Genomic DNA, 27,582 nt, shown 5'->3' with positions numbered 1-27,582 from the left:
AACAAATTAAGAGCTAATTTTTCCCAAGGTTTTAAGGGGCATAATTTTATGTATACATATATGTTATTTCATATATGTATCTGTGTTTCGGTGGGTTCACTAAATAGTGGGTCCAGGCTAACATTTTCAAAGACCTTTGACAGTCGTTAACAGTAATGAGAAGCTTGAAAGTCTGACAACTAGTCTTACCGGAGGGTATCTTGTTATAACCCAGGTAACTGGGTTGTGGAGGTCCAATAGGCAGTCGCTCCATGTAAAATACCGGTATCCAACGGTATCCCACTGGATACTAGTATTTCCGCCGTTATATAGCCGTTCCTGTCACACTAGACAGGAAGCCGACTTCAACATAGTTGAAAGAAAGCTAGGTTGATGATGATACTAAAGCGTGAATTGCTGCAGGTAAATCGGTTGCGAGTACTAGGCACGTGAAGGCCTTCTTTGGTTCCAGAACCCGAGATTTCATCAAATATTTAAGGTGCTTGTTTATGATGTTCCCATTCTATTTTGACGTGGAGCAGACAGTTTCGGCTAAGTATGCTCAATATTTTTGTACAATAGTTCAACAAACATTTTATAAAGGATAGAATTGTGATAAGAAACAAAAAAAAAATCGTTTTGTTTTTGTATAGTAGGGCCTCTTATTATTTTTTTTATCCTATGAACTATCATACCGCTTTCATTTCTGCCTTAAAATTTAATTATAATTGTGATATCGTGAATGGGGGCTGAATCACCAAATAATTTGACACGGCACAAGGTCAAAGTAAACTCGATTGACAACTTCCACTACTTACTTATCAAAAGCTTGTACTACGGCGAGTCAGTATAAAAAGTAGACCTATGACATTACATGCATCATTCAACCTGATCACATCAGTGTAGTAAACATGTTCTCCAAAGTAAGTCATGAATTTACAGGGTGCATATAATACAATTATTGTTATACGCTTTGACACTGAAATAATATACTAAACACATTTTTATTTATTTTCAGATCGTAGCTCTGTGCGCTTTCATAGCGGTGGCCCAGGCTGGCCTCCTGGCCGCGCCCGTCCACTACTCCCCCGCCTCAGCGGTTTCTTCTCAGAGCATCGTGCGTCACGACCAGCCCCATGGCATCGCTAAGGTCGCCGTCGCCGCTCCCGTCGCCTACCACGCTGCCCCTGTCGCCTACCACGCCGCTCACGCCCACTACTCGTCTGCCGCCGCCGTGTCTTCCCAGAACATCGTGCGTCACGACCAGCCCGCTCACCACGTAGCCATCGCCGCTCCCGCCGTCGCCTACCACGCCGCTCCCGCCGTCGCGTACCACGCCGCGCCCGTCGTCCACCACGCCGCCCCCGCCGCCATCGTCCACCACGCTGCCCCCGCCGCCGTCGCCTTCCACGCTGCCCCCGCTGTGGTCGCTCACCACGCTGAGCCTTTCGACGTTCACCCCAAATACGAGTACAACTACTCCGTAGCCGACAGCCACACCGGTGACATCAAGTCCCAGCAGGAGTCCCGCGACGGTGATGTGGTCAAGGGCTCTTACTCCCTCCACGAAGCCGACGGCTCCGTGAGGACCGTGGAGTACTCCGCCGACGACCACAGCGGCTTCAACGCGGTGGTGCACAACACCGCTCCCACAGCCGCGCCCGTGCACGTCAAGGCCGTGCCCGCCTACGTCGCTGCCCCCGCCCACTACTACCACCACTAAGTCCCGAGTACCTGCTGCATGAAACGACGTCTATACCAAAATGAATGTTGTTGATTAATTTATTAAAAGCAAATACGAATAAGTTCGAAAACTTACTGGTTTTATTTTCAACTTCCTTGTGAGATTTAAGGTCTCAGCACACATATGGGATCGGAAAGGGATCGTAACCGTAACGCCTTTCGCCTCGCTGTCAACCAGGCGTCAACCTACCGTATGCACGTAACGAAAGCGTATCAGCAGCGCCTGTACGTCAACTCGGCTACGGCTAGGCGACACCGCGCTTACGCCTCGCCGCCCCCTGGCTGACCTGGTTGGCACCAGATCAGTTTGAATCCAAACGTTAAGTGTAGCGCATGGTTATGTCTTGGTTTACAATACGTGAGTTGGCTATCATAGCCATAGCACTTGATGAAGAGGAAAAAGAAAATAGCAAGAAAAAAAGAAAAAGATATTGGGTACACAGTATGAATAAAGCAAGAAACTTACCTACTTCAATAAGTTTTTCCCTTTGCATCGTTATTTTGTGTTTGAATCGAACTTAAAATTTTAAATCAAACATACGCGCAACACGAATGAAATACTCCTTGCGAATGGCGGCGTCTTTAGCAGGCAAGTCGCGGGAGGGGAAAGGGGAAAGGGTGGACGAAGAGATGTGAGCTCGGGTACGGAGAGACGTAAGCGCGGGGACGGAGAAACGTAAGCGTGGGGACGATGAGCCGTAAGCGCGGGAATTCAAGTTCGGAGCCTGTTTCGAGGCGAGGCGATTACGTTATTATTCCGATTAGTGTGCGTTGCAGTAGGGAGTTTAATACAAAACATTCTGAACGGCTCGAGGCGATACGGTGACGATCCCTTTCCGATCCCATATGTGTGCTGAGACCCTTAAACGTAAAAAACGATAATCATACTAACACAGTCACGTTGCATTGGTTCGAAAATTAGGGGTTATCGGGAATGTTTTTCATCATCGACATTTTGAAGCGATCTTAGCAAATTTCGACGTTATTACTAAATTTTGCTTCTATTGGCTCTTTCGGATATATAAAATCTATGTAATTTTAATATTCGAAATGTCCATGAAACATCCAAAATTGCTTCGACTTTCCGTCACGCTGGTTCAGGCACTTTATACATGTCACAAGGGTATTTTTTATTTATATTGTAGCATAATCTTAAGCTAGAAGCGAAAATAGAATGCTCAATATCTAGACTAGAGAATAGGACGGGTTTATGACAACCATTTTCCGATTGAAGTGTCGATTTGTTCAATATTAAGCTTAGTCCTACTTATTCCCCCGCCTCTGCCTGTCAAGTGATCGTTCCTAGATGAGCGAATAAATTAAGATAATAAATTTAATAATAAAGAAAAATGATCACACCTAAGTAGTAAGGCTCCACATGTTGTCGAGAAATGGGCAACCAACCACAAAAATATGTATTTTTGTTTTAAACATTAATAAAATTCAAGCATGTAACTTCAAACGATTTAGAGTTACAAAAAAAATGCTTCCTCTTAAGCCGTAGCAATTCAAACAGCTCCTTAATTAAGCCGCATTATTTCAGCAACTAACTCAAACGTAACAGAGAAAGATTTTTATTATAAATGCGACAGTCTGTATACTAAAACTAGTAACTGTGAATTGGCTTAGTGCTAATCTATACAAATTTAATAAGCTCTGAAAGTACAAACCCGATTGGGAGGATATTATTACCTTTAGAAAGCTATGGTATCTAACATATTACCTATCCTAAAAAACATGAAATATGGTACAGAAATTAAGAAATTAACAATAAAATGGCTTAATTTCGTTTGTCATATTCTATGAGCATTGCACTCAAAAATACGACACATAACACAAATTACTTCCAGATAAAAAAAGTTAATTTAGAACCAAAGAGGATACGTAAGGTTGAGTATGTTGACGTGTGCGCCCGAAGAGGTAGGATAGTTCCAGTATTAATGCGAGAAACTGTCGAAAACATAAATATTTTACCCTATTACCTTAATTTCAAGTGGGTGGACCCGGGCGACTGGGTCAGCTCATAATAAAATTATTATTATAATATTAAAAATGAAAAAGTAGTTATATTATAAAATCAAGCACAGTGCGACACGACCAAATGAGAAGTATCAAGTACTGATTCTTGAATTTGCAAATTTTTATTCTTATTTTACTGCCTCTGTGGTGCGATTGGTAGTGTATCCGACTGTCGGTCATGAGGTCTAGGGTTGGAACCGCGGTCCGGTCCGGTATTTTCTAAATTGCATCAGAATATTTCTTAATAATAGTACCGAGTGTTAAAGCGGGCCTAGTACATAACAATAGACTCGCCCCTTATTACATGGGACTAACATAGTAAATAGCAAAACAATATTGGGTTAGGGGTATTTCATACCCCTCAGCCCACACTTCCGACTATAACAGGCGTGATGCTATGTATGTATGAATTATCTACGCACTTCTAATAACATTATAAATGAAGTTTCTCTATTCTGATCAACATAATCCGCGATGACTCCTAAATGTACCTATAGCGTTACAAGACCACAAATCTTTACTTTTAGGAGTAGTTCTACTTTACACCACGATTAGTGATAAAATTATAGGTGATCGCTAGAAGCTTATTATGACCTTTTTTTATAAAAATATCTTTAAAAATCTGGGCTATACCCAATGTTCCCTTCTTTACCATTATCCTAAAATGACATGTCAAACGATGCAGTGAATGTAATTCGCTAAACTATGTGACACAACGCAAGGTCGCCGCAATAGTAATGGACTTGATCGACAACTTCCACCACTTACTACGAACAGCTGATTATACTATGATTAATGAGTATAAAAAGTAGATCTGTAACACTATCTACATCATTCAACCTGATCACATCAGTGTAGTAAACATGTTCTCCAAAGTAAGTCATGATGTGTATCTGAAGCATTTCGTGCTAATTGTATTTTAAAACAATATAACATAATACTAATACGACATTGTTCTTCCAGATTGTAGCTCTGTGCGCTTTCGTGGCTGTGGCCCAGGCCGGTCTTCTGGCCGCGCCCGTCGCTTACCACGCTGCTCCCGCTCACTACTCCTCCGCGGCGGCAGTCTCTTCTCAAAGCATCGTGCGTCACGACCAGCCCCATGGCATCGCTAAGGTCGCCGTCGCCGCTCCCGTCGCCTACCACGCTGCCCCTGTCGCCTACCACGCCGCTCCCGCTGTCGCCTACCACGCAGCTCCCGTCGTCCACCACGCCGCCCCCGCCGCCATCGTCCACCACGCCGCCCCCGCCGCCGTCGCCTACCACGCTGCTCCCGCTGTGGTCGCTCACCACGCTGAGCCCTTCGACGCTCACCCCAAATACGAGTACAACTACTCCGTAGCCGACAGCCACACCGGCGACAACAAGTCCCAGCAGGAGTCCCGCGACGGTGATGTGGTCAAGGGCTCTTACTCCTTCCATGAAGCCGACGGCTCCGTGAGGACCGTGGAGTACTCCGCCGACGACCACAGCGGCTTCAACGCGGTGGTGCACAACACCGCTCCCACAGCCGCGCCCGTGCACGTCAAGGCCGTGCCCGCCTACGTCGCTGCCCCCGCTCACTACTACCACCACTAAGTCCCGAGTACCTGTTAGATATGACATGACTTGGATACCAAATGTCAATTAATTTATTAAAGGCAAATACGAAGAAGTTCGATAAATATCTGTTTTTATTTCCTGAACTGAAATGTCATTCTGATTCTTTTACAGTTCTGAAAGTGAAAAAGCATTAATTATGGTTGTCTAAATGCTAGCTCAATTAACTTTTCTTGGAATTCAAGTAAAACATTTGGCTAAAATTCATTTAATGCTTCAACATATGTATATTATTAAAACACTGAAAAATAGGTCTTGTTCCGCGTGGATTTTAAACCCACTGCACTAGTAGCGGCAGCATGTTAAGTAGTAAAATTTATCACAAAAAATATTATGCATAGATTCATAGTAGCATTGTTATCATTGTCATACAATAGCTTGCACCAGCTTAAAATATATTCAATCAGATTTAATATGTACTTCGCAGACTTAAAGGTAATATCATCACAAGTGATTGTAATACTTCTATTCGTACATATAGAGTATACATTATAAGTAACCAATACTAATAATACTATCAGCAGCGGTTTTCACACTCGCTCGTTCTGAAATATTGAATGACTACTTGCTTGCAAACTGCTTCAACGTAACCCGGAGTTTCTAAAGAGCAGCTAGAGTGTCAGTTTGTTTAAAGCTCTAAGCCCAAATACGGAGCGATAGAAATGTTCTTTCGTAAAACGAGACGGTAGCAATAGCCACTTATTATGGACATTGACCATTTTTTTACTTTGAAACGCAATTTGTTTGCATTAATATTTAATATTTTGAGCGTATTAGCTGGTTTTGACAAGCAAAAAGATATTTTTTTTTTCTTAAATTAGCTTGCTTGATTTGTATTACGCAATTATTTTTAGGTTTGCCCCTTGCCTCCACGGCTTGGCTCTATATTAAATATGATCACAAGGTTAAATTGTTCAATCAAGGCAAACGTTGCTTTGCCTCATAGATAATACTAAAATGGCTATAAAAATATAGTGGTTGGCGGCAAAAGGTAAAAATGTAGGGACGTATGTATTGTTAGTGCGTCATAATAAAATAATGACGAAAAATATAAAGAAATGTTAAGGTTGGACACCCTATATCACTCAGACCAATTTAATATGCTGACAAAATTTCATAAGAATCGGTCCAGCCGTTTCGGAGGAATACGGAAACAAACATTGTGACACGAGAATATTATAATATATAAGATAATTGCAATAGCAGCCCTCAAGCAGATTGCCTGTTGTAAATACTTGACAAATCGATAGGTAGTAAGTTTTTGAGAAAGAATTCATGCAGTGCCGACCACATTGAAGTGGCATAAGGACCAAGACAGAAAAGAAGAAATTTTTAATAGTGGCTCGAATATTGTTAACATGCTTTGTAACATGGCTGTAGGCTTGCCTACCACGTTATGGGAAAACAACAATGCCCCTGTAATACAGCGGTTGCCCTATGACTGTTGCGCAATCTGAAAACTAAGTCTGACTCAAAGTTACCCTAAATACATTAATTAGCACTCGAAGCCGTAGTGTGTTTCGTGCTTGGATGCATTGGTTAATTTTTCTCGGGTTGAGTTCATATAATTACAAGTGTGTATTGACTGAGTATTATACACACATGGCGACTAAAACACCTGGTTAGTAAACTATATCAAACGAAAGAGACCACTATGGCAAGAGTTGCATTATATAGTACCAGATAAATTATATTCGGTATGTATGTGTAGGGATTTCAGAAGGAGTTACAGTAATGGAACATAAACGGAAAAACGTTTTTGAACTATTCATTGCTTCTAAAATGATACATAACTTTAGTTTTTTGAGCAAGAGTAATGTGTGAATTTGAAATTAACTCGGGTTCACGGTTTTGATTACAAAATCTGTGCAATAAAAAAATATCGGGTTCACCTAAGATTTTGTTTGCAATAAACATTGGATTGTTACAGTCGGAATAACATGCATTTTATCCTAAAAGGCTTAATCTTACTTAACGTTCAGACATAACCAATCAAATCTGCCAAACTTAACAATAATAAGAATTTCCGTAATTTCACACCATGCAGAGAATGTATTAACTATGTGACACAGCGCAAGGTCGCCGAGGTCGCACCGAACTCGACCGACAACTTCCACTACTTACTATGAACAGCTGTTAATACTACTGTTTGACAGTATAAAAAGTAGACCTGCGACAATACATGCATCATTCAACCTGATCACATCAGTGTAGTAAACATGTTCTCCAAAGTAAGTCCTGAAGTTACAGGGTGCATTTAATACAATTACTGTTATACGCTTTGACACTTATACTAAATACATTTTTATTTATCTTCAGATCGTAGCTCTGTGCGCTTTCGTGGCGGTGGCCCAGGCTGGTCTCCTGGCCGCGCCCGTCCACTACTCCCCCGCCTCAGCGGTCTCTTCTCAGAGCATCGTGCGTCACGACCAGCCCCATGGCATCGCTAAGGTCGCCGTCGCCGCTCCCGTCGCCTACCACGCTGCCCCTGTCGCCTACCACGCCGCTCCCGCCCACTACTCCTCTGCCGCCGCCGTGTCTTCCCAGAACATCGTGCGTCACGACCAGCCCGCTCACCACGTAGCCGTCGCCGCTCCCGCCGTCGCCTACCACGCCGCTCCCGCCGTCGCCTACCACGCCGCGCCCGTCGTCCACCACGCCGCCCCCGCCGCCATCGTCCACCACGCCGCCCCAGCCGCCGTCGCCTACCACGCTGCCCCCGCTGTGGTCGCTCACCACGCTGAGCCCTTCGACGCTCACCCCAAATACGAGTACAACTACTCCGTAGCTGACAGCCACACCGGTGACATCAAGTCCCAGCAGGAGTCCCGCGACGGTGATGTGGTCAAGGGCTCTTACTCCCTCCACGAAGCCGACGGCTCCGTGAGGACCGTGGAGTACTCCGCCGACGACCACAGCGGCTTCAACGCGGTGGTGCACAACACCGCTCCCACAGCCGCGCCCGTGCACGTCAAGGCCGTGCCCGCCTACGTCGCTGCCCCCGCTCACTACTACCACCACTAAGTCCCGAGTACCTGCTGTATGAAACGACGTCTATACCAAAATGAATGTTGTTGATTAATTTATTAAAAGCAAAAACGAATAAGTTCGGAAAGTTGCTGGTTTTTTTTTCTTGTCATGACTTTTACTTAGTTTCACTCCTCAATTTGAAACAAAAGGATTTTAGAGTACAGGAATATACGACATCACTTTCGGTTCTAATTGAAAAAAAAAATACTCCTTGAAAATAGTTCCACTGCAAAATTGCTCCGATTAAAATTATTTTACGATTCAAAAATCGACAGTTAAATATTTTAAACCACTTTTTAAAATAATAAATATTTTTAAAAGCAAGTGACTAAATGCCTGTTTTACCCGAAATATAGGCAGAGGTGTATAAAATATACCCATGTACCGCTCCTTGCAATTCTTGGGTCACTACATATATTTTGAGCCTTGACAAATCTGATTGTTATAGACACCATTTGGTGTTATCATCATAAAATTTAACTTTTGACCACTTCATTCCTAAGAACATTTTGAAATCTGCGCTGAAATTATATGAAGAAAAGTCGTTTGAAAATTGAAAGTGTGCCGAAAAATGGCATTAGGATGTTAACATTTTTGTTGAATGTTTTCTATTTCAACTTATTTCTGATTTTGGCGATAAAATTCTATCCCTTGAAAATTTTAAACACTGATATGAATAGCTCTATTGTGATCCTTATTTCTTCACCAATGAAATTTCTGAAGGACACCAAGGATCACCAGTTGTATCCGGAAACATCGATACTTTGTGAAATTTAATTGTGAATTTTCGTTTCCTGAATCATCAAAAGATCGACAGAATCCTGAACATTGTTTTCACTCTCAAATGTACTAGCTGACCCGCGCAACTTTGCTTGATCCGATAAGAGAGAATGGGTGAAATTTTTTCCCGTTTTTGTAACATTAATTACTGGTACTCTGCTCCTTTTGGTCGTAGCGTGATGATATATAATATAGCCTATGTCCTTTCTCGGGTATCAAAATATCTCCATACCAAATTTCATGCAAATTGGTTCAGTAGTTTAGGCGTGATTGAGTAGCAGACAGACAGATAGACAGAGTTACTTACGCATTTATAATATTATAAGTATGGATTAGGTGACAACATTTCCGTTTAGAGCATTTTTTCTAAATGTACCCACCATAATTGTTTTTACAAGAATTCACAAACCTGCTCCAGCCAAATAGTGCAAACAAATGGTTGAAAGATCCACCGCTTTGATTCGATATAGTTGTATCAAATCGTGATCTTTACATACGAGCCGAAAAATAAACACCAGTCGATTTATGGGTGTTTTAAGATGAACTTAATCCCGCTCGAAATATTCGCGCTCGAAGAACTTCAAAAGAATTAGTGCCTAGATTTTTAATAAAAACTTTGTCACGGCGCGGCGCAAAGTGCCTTTAGAAAAATGCAGAATGATTCATTCTTTTTGGTCCGTAGCCAGTTGTGCTTACCAGTCGGTAAGCGGTCATTCCATAGATGGGTGACCGCGTAGTGGTATCTGAATTGGGCGTCTCCGTGATTCGGAGGGCACGTAAAAACTCGGTCTCGGTTGTCATCAATTAAAATAACAGTCGTTAAGCCACGTCAAAGGCCTTCGGGCGGCTTGAACAACTTTGACACTAGGTTGACCACTAACCATACGATAAGAAGAAGAGGAACCACAATCATAGCTATAAACTGGGTTAAAATATGGAAAAGCCATCAAATCTTATAGATTAAGTTCCATAAAAACAATACCAGCCGTAACGCATCGCGTTGAACAGCCGGCTGTATGAGCATGAAATAAATCAAACTGTTGAGTTTCTAGCCATGGAGTTGTAGTTTGACGTAAAATGTCGTTATTATGCACCAAAACCTCAAAAAATAATATCGTTTACATCGATTTTTCATCGGCAGAAGAAACAGGTAAATACTTTTAAACACCCTGTTTTTGTGGGGTCTTCGGGAAAGGGAAAAAAGGATTTAACATATATGTTTATTAATTATGTGATACAAGAATACAATAAAAAAAGTAAATAAAAATCATTTATTACCAGTCTAGTATTACAAATTTTGCTTAAAACTGTCGTAGTTTTAAGCAAAATTTAACCCCACTAGACGAAAATTGATGCACAAGTTTTGTAAAAAAATAGGTATCTAATTTATTTTAATTCGTAAAAGTAGTTAGGACACAACATGTTTAGAGGTATTCCAGCAAAATAAATGTTTTCTGTGACTGTCCTAAGAGTTATGATTTGGTATTCGTCAGGAATAGATTAGGTTACTACTTTTGGGATTCGTTTATGAGTGGTATTCGTTTTGTTTGGTATTAAAAAGGAATAGGTCATTAGAAACACCTCATGACAATCTGTTAAGAAATTAAATAGAACTATAGAACTAATGTCTTTCATATTAAAAAGTTTTAGTGAGTGTACTTATCGAACAAACTATTTGACACGGCACAAGGTCGCCGAGGTCGCGCCGAACTCGACCGACAACTTCCACTACTTACTATGAACAGCTGTTAATACTACTGTTTGACAGTATAAAAAGTAGACCTGCGACAATCCATGCATCATTCAATCTGATCACATCAGTGTAGTAAGCATGTTCTCCAAAGTAAGTCATGAATTTACAGGGTGCATTTAATACAATTACTGTTATACGCTCTGACACTTAAATATACTAAACACATTTGTATTTTCTTTTCAGATCGTAGCTCTGTGCGCTTTCGTGGCGGTGGCCCAGGCTGGTCTCCTGGCCGCGCCCGTCCACTACTCCCCCGCCTCAGCGGTCTCTTCTCAGAGCATCGTGCGTCACGACCAGCCCCATGGCATCGCTAAGGTCGCCGTCGCCGCTCCCGTCGCCTACCACGCTGCCCCTGTCGCCTACCACGCCGCTCCCGCCCACTACTCCTCTGCCGCCGCCGTGTCTTCCCAGAACATCGTGCGTCACGACCAGCCCGCTCACCACGTAGCCGTCGCCGCTCCCGCCGTCGCCTACCACGCCGCTCCCGCCGTCGCCTACCACGCCGCGCCCGTCGTCCACCACGCCGCCCCCGCCGCCATCGTCCACCACGCCGCCCCCGCCGTGGTCGCTCACCACGCTGAGCCCTTCGACGCTCACCCCAAATACGAGTACAACTACTCTGTAGCCGACAGCCACACCGGTGACATCAAGTCCCAGCAGGAGTCCCGCGACGGTGATGTGGTCAAGGGCTCTTACTCCCTCCACGAAGCCGACGGCTCCGTGAGGACCGTGGAGTACTCCGCCGACGACCACAGCGGCTTCAACGCGGTGGTGCACAACACCGCTCCCACAGCCGCGCCCGTGCACGTCAAGGCCGTGCCCGCCTACGTCGCTGCCCCCGCTCACTACTACCACCACTAAGTCCCGAATACCTGCTGCATGAAACGACGTCTATACCAAAATGAATGTTGTTGATTAATTTATTAAAAGCAAATACGAATAAGTTCGATAACTACTTACATAGTTTTCTTTCCCAGAACAAACTTGTGAAAAATCGTATTATAAAACGAAATAAATTACCAAAGTACGATTCCAACACTGTTATCAGTGTTTACATATTTGGAACCTAAATAATTTTACGTCAAGAACAAAAAATGAGGTAACAACAACAAGCATAAACGTAAATTATATTCTTTTAAGATTGAGCATTCTGCCCCTTGTTAACCACAAGAAAAAAATTGTTGTGATATCATCGACACCATGTAGGCCAGAAGAATATGCGATATACTTACTTGGAATGACAAACCAACAATAGCTAATCTAATCCAAACTATTATTATAATAGCCATCATCTACTGTAAAGTTCAGCTATTAGCAGTGTTCCACTAACAAATAGGGCAAAAAGTAGCGACAGTTCCATTTTACATACTATGGAAATGGATGGCTTAATTATACGACAGAAATATGCAGGAAAATATAACTCAAGTGTTTGTTTTGTAAAGCTAAACTTAGTTAATCAAAGGCATGAGCATATTTATAATAATGTTTCAATTACATTGGCACTCTCTTAAAAGGCATTTGCACAAAAGGTTTTTATAACTCGCCGAAGACGCGCTTTCGTTATGAGTATCCTTTGCACATCGTTCCTAACGTTTGCAACTATACAAATTTAATTAGGGGTAGGTGGTAATTAAATCATAATATAATTTGTTAGAAAGATATTTATGTAAAAAAGCAGTTAAATTACTACTAGCATCTCGATCAATTATTCTAGTAGGTTTTTATTTGTTTACATGTAAGAGAATAAATAATATTTTATTATGTTTCTGTTGTTTACATTGTCTTGTATTGGCTGAGTAATGATGTAATAATTATTTACTTATATTAAACTTATTAGAGGTACAAGGTGCAACTATACAGACGTTGACAGCATGTGTAGAAGTTTTAAAGCGTTGATGACTAATTGCGTTCGTCGTACGTTATCGTTTAGTGAAAAACATTTTGTGTAAGGGATATAAAATGATGGAACAGGAGTAATATATTTAGCGTAATATCGTTCGCAAAATACAATTATACATCCATTGAACCACGAGGGAAGGTTACAAAAACACCCAATTCATTAAAAAAATATATTACCAATTTCTTTTGTTTGACATTGATGTTAATAAAACACCGGAAATTATTCGTAAAGGTGCCCTTTAATGTGTGTTTACTGACCTTACTAACTTATATAAGCTAGATGACTGAATGTCTGACGTAAAAAGCCTGAATTTCGTGGTAATAACCTGAGTCACCGAATAACAATATTAAACACGCTTCTTTTAGCCCATTACTGTCAGTGAGACAGTGGCAAGGGTCTCTTCTCGTGAATTCAAAAAGGAATACACATAACATAATCGTGTATATGTATATGAAATATGTAGTAAATAATAATGTCCTCCTAGCCGATATCCGGCTCCGGCGGTCAGTTTCATTGAAACTAGCCATCTGTGCAGGACTTTATTTATAGTGTCCAAGTGTGTGCACAATACACAGATGCACTGTCTCTCTATTCCATCACTCTCATAGTTTGGTGAGACGGATTACCGACACGACCAGTGAGAGGTCAGGCGCAGGACCGACGGCTTTACGTACTCTCCGAGGCACAGAGGTCTTCGATCTCAACATCCCAGCTCCGGGCAATCTCTAAGATATTCTTAACAGAAAATCTCAGAAAAGACTTTTGCTCGACCCCGGATTCGAACCCCAGACCACTCGCACGGGAGTCGCATACACTACCGACCGCGCCACAGAGGCAGTCAAGTCAAGAAATATGTATAGTACGAGTATATACGGTAGAACAGGGCTATTTTTGAATGCAGGGCATTGCATCGGTTACTTTGAAATGAAAAGAAATGGCCATAAATATTACAACTCAATTATACTATTTAAAAAATTACAATTTTATATACTGCAGTGATGCTCAAGTACCAGACTATTGAACTCGTCGCTAACTTTTAGTGCGAGTTATTTACTGATTTCTAATATCAAATTAGCCCCATATTTTCCTAAAGTTAACCCTATTTACGGTAACTCTAAAACTCGAAAGCTCAGGTGAATTTAAATTTCCTACTATCTAAAAGTGTTGACACCTTGTACACTAAATTCATGAAAAGTTATGGCGTTAGGCATTATTTGGCATGGCATGCATTATGTCAAAATATACGTGCAGCTTTAGTTAAATTCCTATGATAACCACAGGAAGAAGGTAATTGGATTTTTGGAAGGTCGTCACTGGGATTATATTATGCGCCACTATTTGAAGTCAAACTGATCAGCCCTTTATTTATTCAAACAGTAAAATTAGATGATAATTTGACTCTCACCTTATGCTGATTAGGCATTGCAGTGAATGGATTAATTCGCCAAACTATGTGACACACCGCAAGGTCGCCGAGGTCGTAGTGAACTCGATCAACAACTTCCACTACTTACTAATAACAACTGATAATACTGCGGCTTGTCAGTATAAAAAGTAGACCTGTGACATTACATGCATCATTCAACCTGATCACATCAGTGTAGTAAGCATGTTCTCCAAAGTAAGTCATGAATTTACAGGGTGCATTTAATACAATTACTGTTATACGCTCTGACACTTAAATATACTAAACACATTTGTATTTTCTTTTCAGATCGTAGCTCTGTGCGCTTTCGCGGCGGTGGCCCAGGCTGGTCTCCTGGCCGCGCCCGTCCACTACTCCCCCGCCTCAGCGGTCTCTTCTCAGAGCATCGTGCGTCACGACCAGCCCCATGGCATCGCTAAGGTCGCCGTCGCCGCTCCCGTCGCCTACCACGCTGCCCCTGTCGCCTACCACGCCGCTCCTGCCCACTACTCCTCTGCCGCCGCCGTGTCTTCCCAGAACATCGTGCGTCACGACCAGCCCGCTCACCACGTAGCCGTCGCCGCTCCCGCCGTCGCCTACCACGCCGCTCCCGCCGTCGCCTACCACGCCGCGCCCGTCGTCCACCACGCCGCCCCCGCCGCCATCGTCCACCACGCCGCCCCCGCCGCCGTCGCCTACCACGCTGCCCCCGCTGTGGTCACTCACCACGCTGAGCCATTCGACGCTCACCCCAAATACGAGTACAACTACTCCGTAGCCGACAGCCACACCGGTGACATCAAGTCCCAGCAGGAGTCCCGCGACGGTGATGTGGTCAAGGGCTCTTACTCCCTCCACGAAGCCGACGGCTCCGTGAGGACCGTGGAGTACTCCGCCGACGACCACAGCGGCTTCAACGCGGTGGTGCACAACACCGCTCCCACAGCCGCGCCCGTGCACGTCAAGGCCGTGCCCGCCTACGTCGCTGCCCCCGCTCACTACTACCACCACTAAATTTAACCATTTAACCATATCAAAGAATCAGCATATAAACCAAAACAAATGTTATCTCTGTTTTAATTTATTGCAAAACACGAATATTTTCGTTGAAATTGTTGTAATTATTTTTATTTCCTCTAATCCCATAATTATTTATACCATCCTCTGATTCCTATTTAGAGTCATTTGGTTTACCTAACTTCTTTTAATCGCATTATTACATTTAAAGTATTACACTTAATTTATAAAAATTAGTCATAGTACGTGCGTAACATACATATATTACCAAATAAACGTTAATGAAGTTCAAACATCGAAAGAAAAGTAAAAAAAAAATAATGGCTTATTATAGTGTCCGGTTCCACGTAGCAGTCCGGACACTCCGGACTTTACAGCATCTTATTTTTTAGTGAACATTCATTTAATTCGTAATCATACGATCTTCTTTAAACATCGGTCTTTTATATTGATTTAAGCTGAGAACACAATATGTAGTGGTGCGCCTCCTAACAAAAGATTCCTCAGGTCTATTGAATTGAAACGATTGCTGCGAGATAACGCTAGCGTTAGATTCCTCTCTCTTTTGTGAAATTCTATGTGTTAAAGAGTGTAACGGGGTATTATACGCACTTTTCTAAAACATAACATATTTGTCAATATATGATTTCGATAAGTTTTAAATTATGTTTTTATCTTTATCCAGCTGTATTACAATTATTTTGCATACCTGATTAATTTGGTGACTACCTGCATGCAGAGCTATTGGTAGAATAGTTTATGGGAATAAAAAGAGTTAATATTAAAACGTATTTGCAAATTTGTTCCTTCACCACTACATGACCTAATTCTACACGTGCCACGCTTTTCCCTAAGACAACAATATACGGAGTCAAAAAATAAAAGTTATAACATCCTTTTAAACTGATGTTTTGACTGAGTTTTGACCCGAGCTCTGTAATGAAAATTACGATGTTAATGTCATACTCATAAAACATAATCGTACGAACTTTTATAGATTTGGCATTCATAACAATAATAGTATAAAAGTAATTACTACAACTTAAACTCTCAAATGACTTACTTACTACAAATCCGCTTATATTTAATTTAAAAAATATATATAAAGATTTCAAAACGTACATTGCATTTATATGAAATTATAAACATATTTCGACTCAAGTCGATTTATTTTAATCTTAGAGTTGTAATATTAAAATTATCAGTGTCCAAAAGCACCGACTATCCTCCTTTCGATACCCAGAAAAATGGACTCAAAGCCTCCTTTGATCGTAGATTGTGATGATACGATAACCATTAAAAGTTATTACTATCATAATGTGGATAAGACTTTATTTAACTTAAAGCATTACTATATCATCATTTACTTTACTTTTTCAATTTAAATGCATTTGCGGCAATAACGTAGTATTTAATCTCTTGGATATGTTATATCTAATGTCAACCAAAAATCGGAAGACCACTCAATTAATTCATGTAGCTATTTAATATAATATATAATGGGATAGTGTTTTCAAGAAACTATACTGACCTTGAACATTTTGGTTTGTGTTTCATTCACTATACTATTTTCATTGTGGTCAAATAAATTGCTATTAAAAGCTTGAATCTTGAATGAGAATTCTACAAGAACTCGTTAACAGACGTCAATATTGTGGTGTTGGTTTTTTGCACTTTTTTCACTTCTTATTGCTTCTAACGCACAGAATTGTGAATACAATCTCGAAGTTTATTTAATTATTTTTAAAGTTATGAAAGTTCTTAAACGTATTTCGTACAGGTCCATTTTATTCTTTCGTATTGTAACAGAACAATAGTATGTCAATAATAAAGTTTTAGCAAAATTTATGTAATAAGTATTGGAAAAGTATAAAACGGTTTATATTTCTGCGTTTAATCAACAGTTAGCTAGAACACTTTGTTAGCGACAGTTCAAATTAAGTGCTCCAATATGATTGGAAAGGTAACATTAAATTCACTATAATCTAACAAAACTTCAATATTTTAACCAGTTTTTAATAAATAATAAATTACATTGTTTCCAGATATTATTCATTTACATCGTGGGAGTCAGCAGCGCAGTTTTAATTGACACTTCAGAAAACCACAACAAGGACCTAGTCAAAACTAATCCTCACGGTTGGCAAACGGTTAAAGTGTATCACCCACCTTCCCCAGTATTCGGATACAAATACGAACCTTATGTAAGTAGTTTCAAGGACTACATGTGTACGAAATAGTTCTGTAGAGAAAGGGACATTGATACATTATACTCGTGTAGGTTTTATATTAGAATTTATAATTACTCAACCGATCAAATATTGTTGCGTACGAATATTGTCACTTTGACAGCAGCTTATGGCATAATAATGCTAATTACCTACTTGGCTATGTTAAAAATGTGTTAATTGCTGAAATCGAAGGATATCATATCGATCATATCGTTTGTATTAATTATAGTCGAACATTTAAATGCGTGTCAAAATGGCAGCTTTGTTCCACTTAATTGATTTATGACCTACATACCAATTATTAAGGTTATTATTTATCATAATGACGGCATGCGTTGGCGGCTAAAATGGATTTAGTAAATATTGTTCTATACATTGTTTAATAACTAACTTATACATAGTCTACACATATTTTAATAACTATCCTTATTGAAATCTCGGCACTAGGATATGCGAAATAATTTTAATTCAACCGGATCCATTTGATATAATTCATTACCATGTTTTGTCACAGGCATACCCCAAATACGAGTTCGAATATTCAGTATCTGATAAAAAGACCGGAGATCACAAGCACCACCACGAGGCTCGAGACGGAGACCGAGTTCGTGGGGAATACAGCCTTGTTGATTCCGACGGCTCTCTGCGGAAGGTGCAGTACCACGCTGATGACCACAACGGGTAATTAAACAATCAATACCAGTTCGCCATGACCGTGGGACGACCATGAAACATTAATCACGGGTTTGATTGTTCGCAAAAAATTCGCGTTGCACTTACGTAAACTCGTTCTACATAATCTATTTTGAGATTATGAATTAATTTTTTATTGAACGGAAAGTGTGTAAATGTTAATTTACTCATTTGCATATTAATATGTTGCGAAATTGTCCGATGAAATATTTGAGATAGTCGTGTGGGCATACCAAAAGATCGATACGCACAATTAATCAATTTTAGTTCAAGCCATACTTTAATAACAGACTTTTTTCGTTTCCATTACTGTTTAACATTTTATAAGGTCAATTCTTAGAAAACAATATTTCCATTTCAGATTCAACGCTGTGGTAAGCAAAACTGTAAACAAGCATGGTGATCACGCCGTTTCGGTTTCCGACCATACTCGTTTCTTCTACCCCGTGGGTCACAATGTGAAGATCAATCATTACTTCCCTGGCAAGGACTACCATTACCAAGATGTAGAAAATGCCGAAGCTGACAAGATCAGCAAACCAGTCCATGAAGAACCTACCGTTGCTCCTGTTGATGATGCTAAAGTAGTTCTTATTGAATCAGGAGATAAACTCATGGCAGCTGAACCTGAAAAGATAGAGGAACAAATCAGTGAAATGGCACCCAAAGAAGAACCAGCTCAGAAATCGGAAGAAGCAGATGCTGTTCCTGTACAGGTAGTAAACGCCATTGTGTCTGTGATCTCACAGAATAGTGATCTCTCACAGAGCAATATCAATGTGGACACCGTAAAAGCCGCTCCACTTGTAGAAAAGACTGAAATCTTGCCGGCTCATGAAATGCATTCAAGCGAAGATGAATATAAAGGAGATAAAGAAGATCAAGCTGACTCCGAAGTAGCTTCATCGTATTATCATTCTAAATTTTACTACATAGGTTACTAAGTCACTTGTTAAATTCTTTTTGTTGATTAGTTTGTTAAGCAAATAAGTCAAATAGGCCATAAATTGTTGATTAATATAGTTCTGTTGAGTTTCACGATGTAAATGTTAATAAATTAATAATATAACTGAAAGTTTCCATCTTTGCTACACTAACACCACCTTTGCTAAACCTAGCGGACTGACGTGTTTTTGTAAGTCGAAACATATCGATCACTATTTAAGTTACAAGCATGCGTTACAAGATGGCAGCACTAACAACGAAATAAGTTGTAGAAAGTTGTACATAGATGGGGCTGTAAGTAGAGCGTTTATTGAGTAGAGACCTTTTGAGATACGATACAATCTTACTGTATTTATTTCTCTCCTAAATATATCCAAGCGATCACTTTAGTAACACATTTATGAACATAAAATCAATTCGATAAATATTTTATGGAGCATAATTCTTGTAACAGTTATTACATTTGCGACTTAACTTACTCATACAAGAAAGCAAGCAAAGTGATGCTATAAATTAAAATTGCGAAATCGAAAAGCTCTTGGACAGCCATGGATATTGCTATATTGAGAATTAAGAGGTGCATCATATATTTTAGTTAGTGATATAATCTCGGTGTACCTTTTAAGTATAAGGTATTATTTGTCTCTACGATATGCATAGTATTATTACGAAAACAATATTTTATAGTTATATCTTTATTACAAAGCCTAGTAATGATAATTTAAGCGAACAATTGGTGTAATTATGAGCCTCAATAAATGTAGGACATACGTAAGTTGAACATCACACGGCCGCAAGCAATACCGTAGACAGAAGTGAAACTTAACGAGGATTTTCATTTAATTTGCAATCCCAAATTTTAGAGCAGTTTATGCAAGACGTTGCAATACTACTTACGCATGTGCTCTGACAATGCTTTGCATGTTATAATGAGTGTTACACAAATGTACTTATTAACATTAGAGTTGCCGAAACAAACATTATGTATTTGTATTTAATTAAAGTAATGGGTCAGCAAATCTAGAGTAAATGATTTTTTCGAACGAAATAATAGACAAAGACTGTTATAACGTTCGGAAATTAAACAGTTGTTGTATTGATGAGTCATGCTAGTAGGTTGGTAATGCGATAATTTTTGAACGAAATTAGCCTGTCGAGTTGCAAATCGTTCTACTTTTTGCTTGAGGTCTTGTTGCTATTTTTGGGCTGATGAAAAAATTACCCGTGTGCTAAAAATGGATATCATTGCGTTAGGTTATTATGAACTTGTATAGGCTTCATCTTACATGGAGAGATTAATTAATAATTTCAGTTTTCGTTTTGATCTAAGTATTATTGCGTGATACACAAAATACGCCTGAAATTTGTTCTCCTTGTTATGTTGTAATGAAATGAAGATATGGGCATCCATTTATTTCTTTTCAGTTTTTGGCCAAGCACTTTGTGAGCATCTGATATGAATTTGAGAAAAATCTATTTTTGTATCACCATTTTAGTTGCACGATACCTAAAAGACCCTTTAATATAAAGTAATTATCCAATATCCGATTATCTACAGCTGTGTAATACATTTGATATCGGTTAAAATCGTGTGTTCGTTAAATTATTTAATTACATTAATTCATTGTCATCGACATGCCCTTCACATTTATCAGGTATCGATGCTGTTCGCGTAACACACAATAGGTAGATAACCGACCGAATAAAATTGGAGTTATTGTCTGATTTTATCGTTTATTTTTACAAAGGTCCTCTTTTGTGTTAAGAAATGGTGCATTGCGTACACCGCGCATTGAAGTGCCGATATTATCCATTAACACGATCAGCTGTTTATCATCGGCTATAAATCAATTGAACGAAAGAATTAAAGTGCTCTCGTGACAGTTTTTGCTCACATTATTTACAGACAGTGTCGTTATCGCACGCAGAGCTTAAGTCGTTATACATAATTCAATATACCTCTGGTATTTGGAAACTGCTTTATCTTCATTAATTAAATACCTATGAGATATGTGTAATTAATACTAAAAGCGGTAGGTACCAAAACGGGCTGTAGCGCTAATGAATTGATTCAATGTTTGCACTCTCGTTAAACAGGAATCTTACACCAACTCCGATCTAATTATGTTTAGAAACGTACATTCCTTTAAACTCTCCTACTTTAAATACAGACAGTCTATTAAGGAAATTCTTAAGTGCTAGCTGTAAATTACAGCGTCGGACCAGTTAGGCGATGACAAAACTACGAACCTAAACATTATTCATAGACGGCGATCGAAGCCCTACTTTTCTCGTCAGGAAGTATAATACTAGATCATACTGGACTAAATTATTCCCAATTTTCATACGCCCATAGTGTTTATGTAATGGCCACATAACTTGAACGATCGTAAAATATTTGTATAACTGACTTTATCTTGGAATAATTAATATAAAGTAGAACTAGAGCGCGACAGGGAACCGCACTTTCGCTGTTTGAGCCCACGCTGATAAATGTGCACAGTTATGTGCAAAGTAACGCCATTGGTGCTCACTGAGCCCTTGCAACTGCTTCCTTGATCAACCTGCCGAACTCAGGAAATGTCCTAAATATACCTACCATACTTGTTATGATCACCATAAACATGTTTAATTATATGACAAGGAGAAATGACTAGCCCTTCTATACCACCAACTGAATGGAAGAGATACATGCAATACATACGATTAACTAAAAAAAAAAATTGAGGGATTTCATATCGTAAACTGCTTCGACCAATAACTAAGGTTATAAATGTTGTCTGACAGAAAACGAAAATTTTAAACATTTTCTCCCTTGCCTGAGGTGGTCACTCCATAGTGACCACCTTATTTTCGAAAAGTTTATTTACGCAATACATTTTAATATTACAATATATTATTATAGTACCAGTATACACTGTATATAGTAAATAATCGTTGGTAAAACTCATTTCCATGCTGTAAAAACGAATAGGTACTAAGATATTATTACTACTGAACTAAACCAGGGCATTGAGGACATATATTGCAACAAAGCGATTCTGTAAGAATATCGCGAGATTATCATTACGATTTTCTGTCGAGGCTTAAGAACAATAAACATTTAAGACGTTTTGTATTATTCTCTCATTTATCTGGGGGCACGGAAGTGCCCCCGCAAGTCGAGCAAAAAAAAAGCGGCACGGCCGTAACATCCTTTTCTCGAAGCAATTCGGGCTATTTTTGACACCCCTATAATTTCGTTGTGGATAAAACAAGAAGCCTGGATTTTCAGCAACTAATTAGTCATTGTATAAACACGGTATATTTAAAATTTCAGTCAATTTGAACCAGTAGTTTAAGAATGACACCTTGTTAAAATTTTGAATTTTGTCACTCACTGATTCACTGACTCACTGACTCACCGATCATCAAAAGTCTAAGGTACTTCTAGCAGACTTAGAAGCTTAAAATTTAGAATACAAATAGGGTTTAGTGTCTTAATCATGGGAAAAATGTAATATTTTCTAATTTCGGTCCAGTTTTCTAAATACACCAACTGCAACAATAACTTTGTAGTCCCATATAAATGTATAAGATTACAAGGTTACATTTGCAGTTAATGAATTATTATTACTGTAGAAAATAAAATAAATAGGTGTAAATAGGTACCTACTATATGAGGCATAACGGGAGGGGGTATAGGGTGGGTAAGGGTGTTTAGCCCATGAAACTGAACAACATTCCCATAGGAAAATATGTTGAAATATGAAAAAAAAACGTCTTTCCATACAAATTGGACTTATGTTCGCTCTACAAAAAGAAGTGAGATGCCATCAAAAACATTCTGTAAAAACCTCAAGTCTCGCCGTAAAAAGTTGTGAGATCTATATAATACCAAGTCGATTAATCTATTTAGTCTCTACTTAAAGGACCTTCTGTCTTAATTTATTACGTATGTTATTATCATGCCAATTAAAAAAAATACCTTTAAAACAAATAGATCGACTTGGTCATAGAGACTAAATAGATTAATCGACTTGGTATTATATAGATCTCACAACTTTTTACGGCGAGACTTGAGGTTTTTACAGAATGTTTTTGATGGCATAACTATTTACTGCCTGTGTGGCCCGGTCGGTAGTGTATCCAACTGTTGATTTTGAGGTCACGGGTGGAACTCCCGGGTCAAGCAAAGTGCGCTGTCTGTTCTAATTTATAATAAAATATTTCTCAATAGTAGCCTAGAGATTGGTAACAGGCTCGATAAATGACACCCTAATACATGAGACTAACATGTAAGGGAGTAATCATAGGTATATATCTCATGCAAATCTGCCTTTTCTTTTGGGTATAACAGGCATGATATTATGTATGTGTGCACTGATAGTAATTCTTAATTTTGCCCATTATAATCTACATACTACGGTTCAAATACTTCAAATGGTTATTTCGTATTTGACCTAAACTCTTTCAACTAGGCCAGTTTATTACGGGTATTACGTATAATAATATATTATGTATGTAATTCACATACATACCTGCATAATATCATACCTCGTTTTCACTGGAGCCAACAAATATTAAAGAAAATGCTATAGTATTTACTTCCTCTTTGATCTCTAATTTTAATTGAATATTCAGCAACGTCATAAAATATAGCATACTGAATGTAAAAATATTAAAAGTAGGTATTTAACTGAAAGCTTATTTCATCAAATGACAAATAGAAGTTAATATTTTGTTTTTTTTAGTTTGAAAACAATCAATGAATCAGATGGTTTACTTACATTTTATTTTCTGTTTAAATGAGTAATCTATCTAGCTTGGTCTGTTTTTCTATGTAAAAATTTTACTTCTCTATTTGTTATTAGTGTTTTAACCTTCATCCTATACCACATTCTTCATATTGAGGTCAAATTCCAATATTGTATTTATTTGAGTCCTGACTTGGTGTTCAGGACTTCGGAAGCTGGGATAACTTTTTATGTATCTTTATGTTGCTTCACTAGTTTTGTTGCTAAGTACGACATTTTCCTATTCTTAAAATATATCTTTTTTATGATAAAATTATTAAGATGTCAATTTTCCCTATATTATTATATAAAAGTTAGAAAGCATTTGTACTGAAACGAAATTAAAAGCTCACACAATCTCAGCAAATGATTGTATCGATCGGCGTGTGCGTAAGTGTTCTTGAATCATCTAATCTCCGGTCTAGATACCTATCTGTCATTACCTAAATTTAAACCAGCAATTGTAGCATCGGATTTAAACAGTTACAAAAAATTATAACAATATCAGCCTCTCACTTATCGTCCATTTTCTTTACATATTGTAGCGACATAGAATGTTGCGACACCCGATAAAGTGAACAGATTGGCAATGCAGCAATTACTGTGATCCGATCGAATATCGTCGGGAATAGACCCCCTCCACACCACCGCTTATGTTTTGTTTGTTATATAAAAAGAGTGCACTATCATACCGATACCAGTCAAGGCATTTGTGTCTAAAGCAAAATGTTCTCCAAAGTAAGCTTTATTTGTTGCGAAATGGCAAACTGGGGCTACTTACATAACATTAGGACAATTTTATTTGACGTAATTTATGATTACATTGTCAATTGCTAGTTTTGAGCTTAGCAGTACTTACAGGGAAAGTTTCGTAATCTTAACGTTAATACAACCTTAACTCATTAGAAAAAAAAACACAAAGAATACGAAAACTCCACAAGCCATTTCTAATAATTACTCATTAAAAAGAAATCACACCCTTTATTACAACATTATCTCTCTTATAGATCGTGATCGCATGCGCTCTGGTGGCGGTGTGCCAGGCTGGTCTCCTGCACCACGCGCCCGCCGTCTCTTCCCAGAACATCGTTCGCCACGACCAGGCCATTCACCATGAAGTTCCCGTCCACTACTCGGCTCCCGTGGTCCACGCGGCGCCAATTGCCCACGCCGCCCCCATTTCCCACTCATCCCACATTGCCCACCATGTGCCGGTCCACGCCGTGCACGCCGCGCCCATCCATGAGGCTCCCGTTGTCCACGCTGCGCCTTCCCATGAGGATCACTACGTCGATGAATATGTAAGTAGATCAACTTAAAATAGGACATTTCTTTCTCATTTCCCTTTACAACTTATTAATTCTCCCAGTCATTATAGCATAGTCCTTAAAAACTAGGTCACTGCCTCTTAAAATAAACATTATCAGAACTATTCCCAATATGGCTCAATCCCTCTTCACATGCACTTTAAACATTTTACAAACAGCCTGCAGCGGGACTCAAAAAGGGCCTCATTAACCCAAAAAAGATTCTTGTTATCTGCATACAATTAAGTTCAAGTATAACTTGTATTAAATTTCTTATAAATTATGCTTCAGGCTCATCCCAAATACGGTTACTCGTACTCCGTGGAGGACCCTCACACCGGTGACCACAAGTCCCAGCACGAGACCCGCGACGGTGATGTCGTGAAGGGAGAATACTCTCTGCTGCAGCCTGATGGCTCCTTCCGCAAGGTCACCTACACCGCTGACCACCACAATGGGTAAGTTGATACTTAAAACATTGTTGACAAAAGTCCTTTATCTAAAGTTATTGCCCCGTAACTAACTGTTTTAAAACAGTTTTTTACATTATAATTTTGTCTAGTTCAAGATGTTTTCAAGGATTCATATAACCTGTAATACGACAATTTAAGTAATTTTTGCCTTACTATTAAGAACAAAGTGTTGTACAAAATTAGTCAAAACGAGATAATTAACAATAAGATCGTATTTAAATTAATACTAAATCATACCATAATCAAAAAGCTCAACCACATTTCAAAATCTTTCAAGTTTTCAAACAATTCAACGCCATTTTTTTTAAGATTATAGTTATTGTTATTGCATCGTACCGATCAAATGTAATCGAAAAGGAAACAGATTGAAGCTGTTTATGAATAACAAACTATTCCTTTGTTTGCTACACGGTTATGTTATATGGTTTTTTGCCTGTGTGTATTTTGATAATAATATGTACATTTTGCTTGCAGTTTCAACGCGGTCGTGCACAACTCCCCGCCAGTGATCCACCATCATTAGAAGAAATATTTACCCAATCTGTGATATTAGTGTTAATGTGTTCTTTGTCAAGAAGTGATCGAGTGTAGCCTTCCATCTGTTCTCATTAATGATACTTAGTACCTAACGGAGTGCAATAAAACCCCTATGAAAATACTTCGAGTAGATTGTAGCAATATTTCTGTGTACATAATAAGAGTACGAATCACGACTGCCATGTTTTAGTGTGTAAACTTCATGTATACGTTTGAATGTAACGGTTTTTCCTAAACGGTGTGGGCAATACATGTATATAGCTTAGCTTTGTTCAATAAAAATGAAAATAATAATAATTGATTTTTATTTTTTGTGAGGCTACCCTTTTCAACTTATAACAATAAATTAGGTGGTAGAACAAGACATTTTTTTCTTCTTAAATAAAACTTGTTAATTAATTTGTTATACTAAATAACGATGTGTAGAAAACTGCTTAAGTATACTGAACAATGGGTGAAAGAAAGATGACAGATAACAATATAATATAGAACAATGTACGCTTTAAAGTAATGTCACAATAATAGGAAGCCAAACAAACTCATTTCCTGCTCCTCTGAAATCAGGGCACTCACCACAATATCGAGCAAAACTCAAAACAAGTTTCAATAAACAAGGTCAATCACCTCTGTATATGCATATCTCTTAAATTCAAGGTTATATAAAATTAACTTAATTATTATGTTCTTTTTAAATACCTTTGCCCTTTGCTCTTTAATTATTTTATGATTTTCCTGCTTTTATGTCATACATAAAATCGGTAGCAAGCTAAGAAGTACCTATGTACCCGTACACATTATTTTCACAGACTTATAGGGTTTTCTTAATTATGGGCTTTATCACATAGAAACATAGAATAAAATGAAGTTCTATTATTTCTATGAATAGTAACACCACTTGTCGATAAACTAAAAGCTGGAGCAATTGAAGATTGCATCACCACCTTCCCCTAACCAGATAAGGGAAAGGTTCGTCCTTGAGTACAACACGCTGGCCAATGCAGGGTAAGGACTTAACAAATTAGACATAACCCCTCTAAGTCATGAAGATATCTGTATATCGACCGAAAAAAGCACAAAAATATTGAGACATTGATACAAAATCATGACTAAACTGCACTCTGTTAATACAAACGCGATATCCTTTCAATTAATCATTGATTCAAATAGATTAAACATTTGCCGTATAATAATTTCAACGAATATTATGCATAATATAGCCAATAGGCTGCAACTCATACAACTGATTGATTATCCAGCTATTCTCATAAGTGTTACAAACTGCTATAAAAACAACAAATTACCATCGAGTTTATCGTCCCGCTCACGTTGCAAGATCTTACTGAAGAAAACTGTTGAAATTAATCAAAGAGCTTGCTTCACTCGTAAGCAAACGAGG

The 27,582-nt window shown here is 38.9% G+C and overlaps 4 protein-coding genes across 4 annotated transcripts; all 4 read left to right on the top strand.

Annotated features, from left to right (window-relative positions):
• Positions 1-851: 851 nt before the first annotated feature.
• On the top strand, positions 852-8,449 carry LOC142973268 (uncharacterized). Its single transcript, XM_076114906.1, has 5 exons — positions 852-902; positions 998-1,699; positions 4,554-4,616; positions 4,705-5,286; positions 7,753-8,449. The coding sequence occupies exons 1-5, from the start codon at positions 891-893 to the stop codon at positions 8,362-8,364; spliced, it is 1,971 nt and encodes a 656-aa protein (XP_075971021.1). The 5' UTR covers positions 852-890; the 3' UTR covers positions 8,365-8,449.
• Positions 8,450-10,929: 2,480 nt separating this feature from the next.
• Positions 10,930-15,320, top strand: LOC142973086 (uncharacterized). The gene is made up of 3 exons (XM_076114641.1): positions 10,930-10,993; positions 11,087-11,413; positions 14,554-15,320. Exons 1-3 carry the CDS (start codon positions 10,982-10,984, stop codon positions 15,220-15,222), a joined length of 1,008 nt encoding a protein of 335 aa, XP_075970756.1. The 5' UTR covers positions 10,930-10,981; the 3' UTR covers positions 15,223-15,320.
• Positions 15,321-17,138: 1,818 nt separating this feature from the next.
• Positions 17,139-19,093, top strand: LOC142973267 (uncharacterized). Its single transcript, XM_076114905.1, has 4 exons — positions 17,139-17,188; positions 17,271-17,429; positions 17,971-18,137; positions 18,511-19,093. The coding sequence occupies exons 1-4, from the start codon at positions 17,177-17,179 to the stop codon at positions 19,091-19,093; spliced, it is 921 nt and encodes a 306-aa protein (XP_075971020.1). The 5' UTR covers positions 17,139-17,176.
• Positions 19,094-24,482: 5,389 nt separating this feature from the next.
• LOC142973076 (larval cuticle protein A3A-like) lies at positions 24,483-26,483 on the top strand. The gene is made up of 4 exons (XM_076114629.1): positions 24,483-24,607; positions 24,877-25,170; positions 25,468-25,634; positions 26,124-26,483. Exons 1-4 carry the CDS (start codon positions 24,596-24,598, stop codon positions 26,170-26,172), a joined length of 522 nt encoding a protein of 173 aa, XP_075970744.1. The 5' UTR covers positions 24,483-24,595; the 3' UTR covers positions 26,173-26,483.
• The last annotated feature ends 1,099 nt before the right edge of the window (positions 26,484-27,582 follow it).

The sequence above is a fragment of the Anticarsia gemmatalis genome, chromosome 5 (assembly GCF_050436995.1).
Source record: "Anticarsia gemmatalis isolate Benzon Research Colony breed Stoneville strain chromosome 5, ilAntGemm2 primary, whole genome shotgun sequence".
NCBI lineage: Eukaryota > Metazoa > Arthropoda > Insecta > Lepidoptera > Erebidae > Anticarsia > Anticarsia gemmatalis.
Note: the sequence above shows the minus strand (reverse complement) of the source record. Positions and strands in the feature narration are given on the sequence as shown.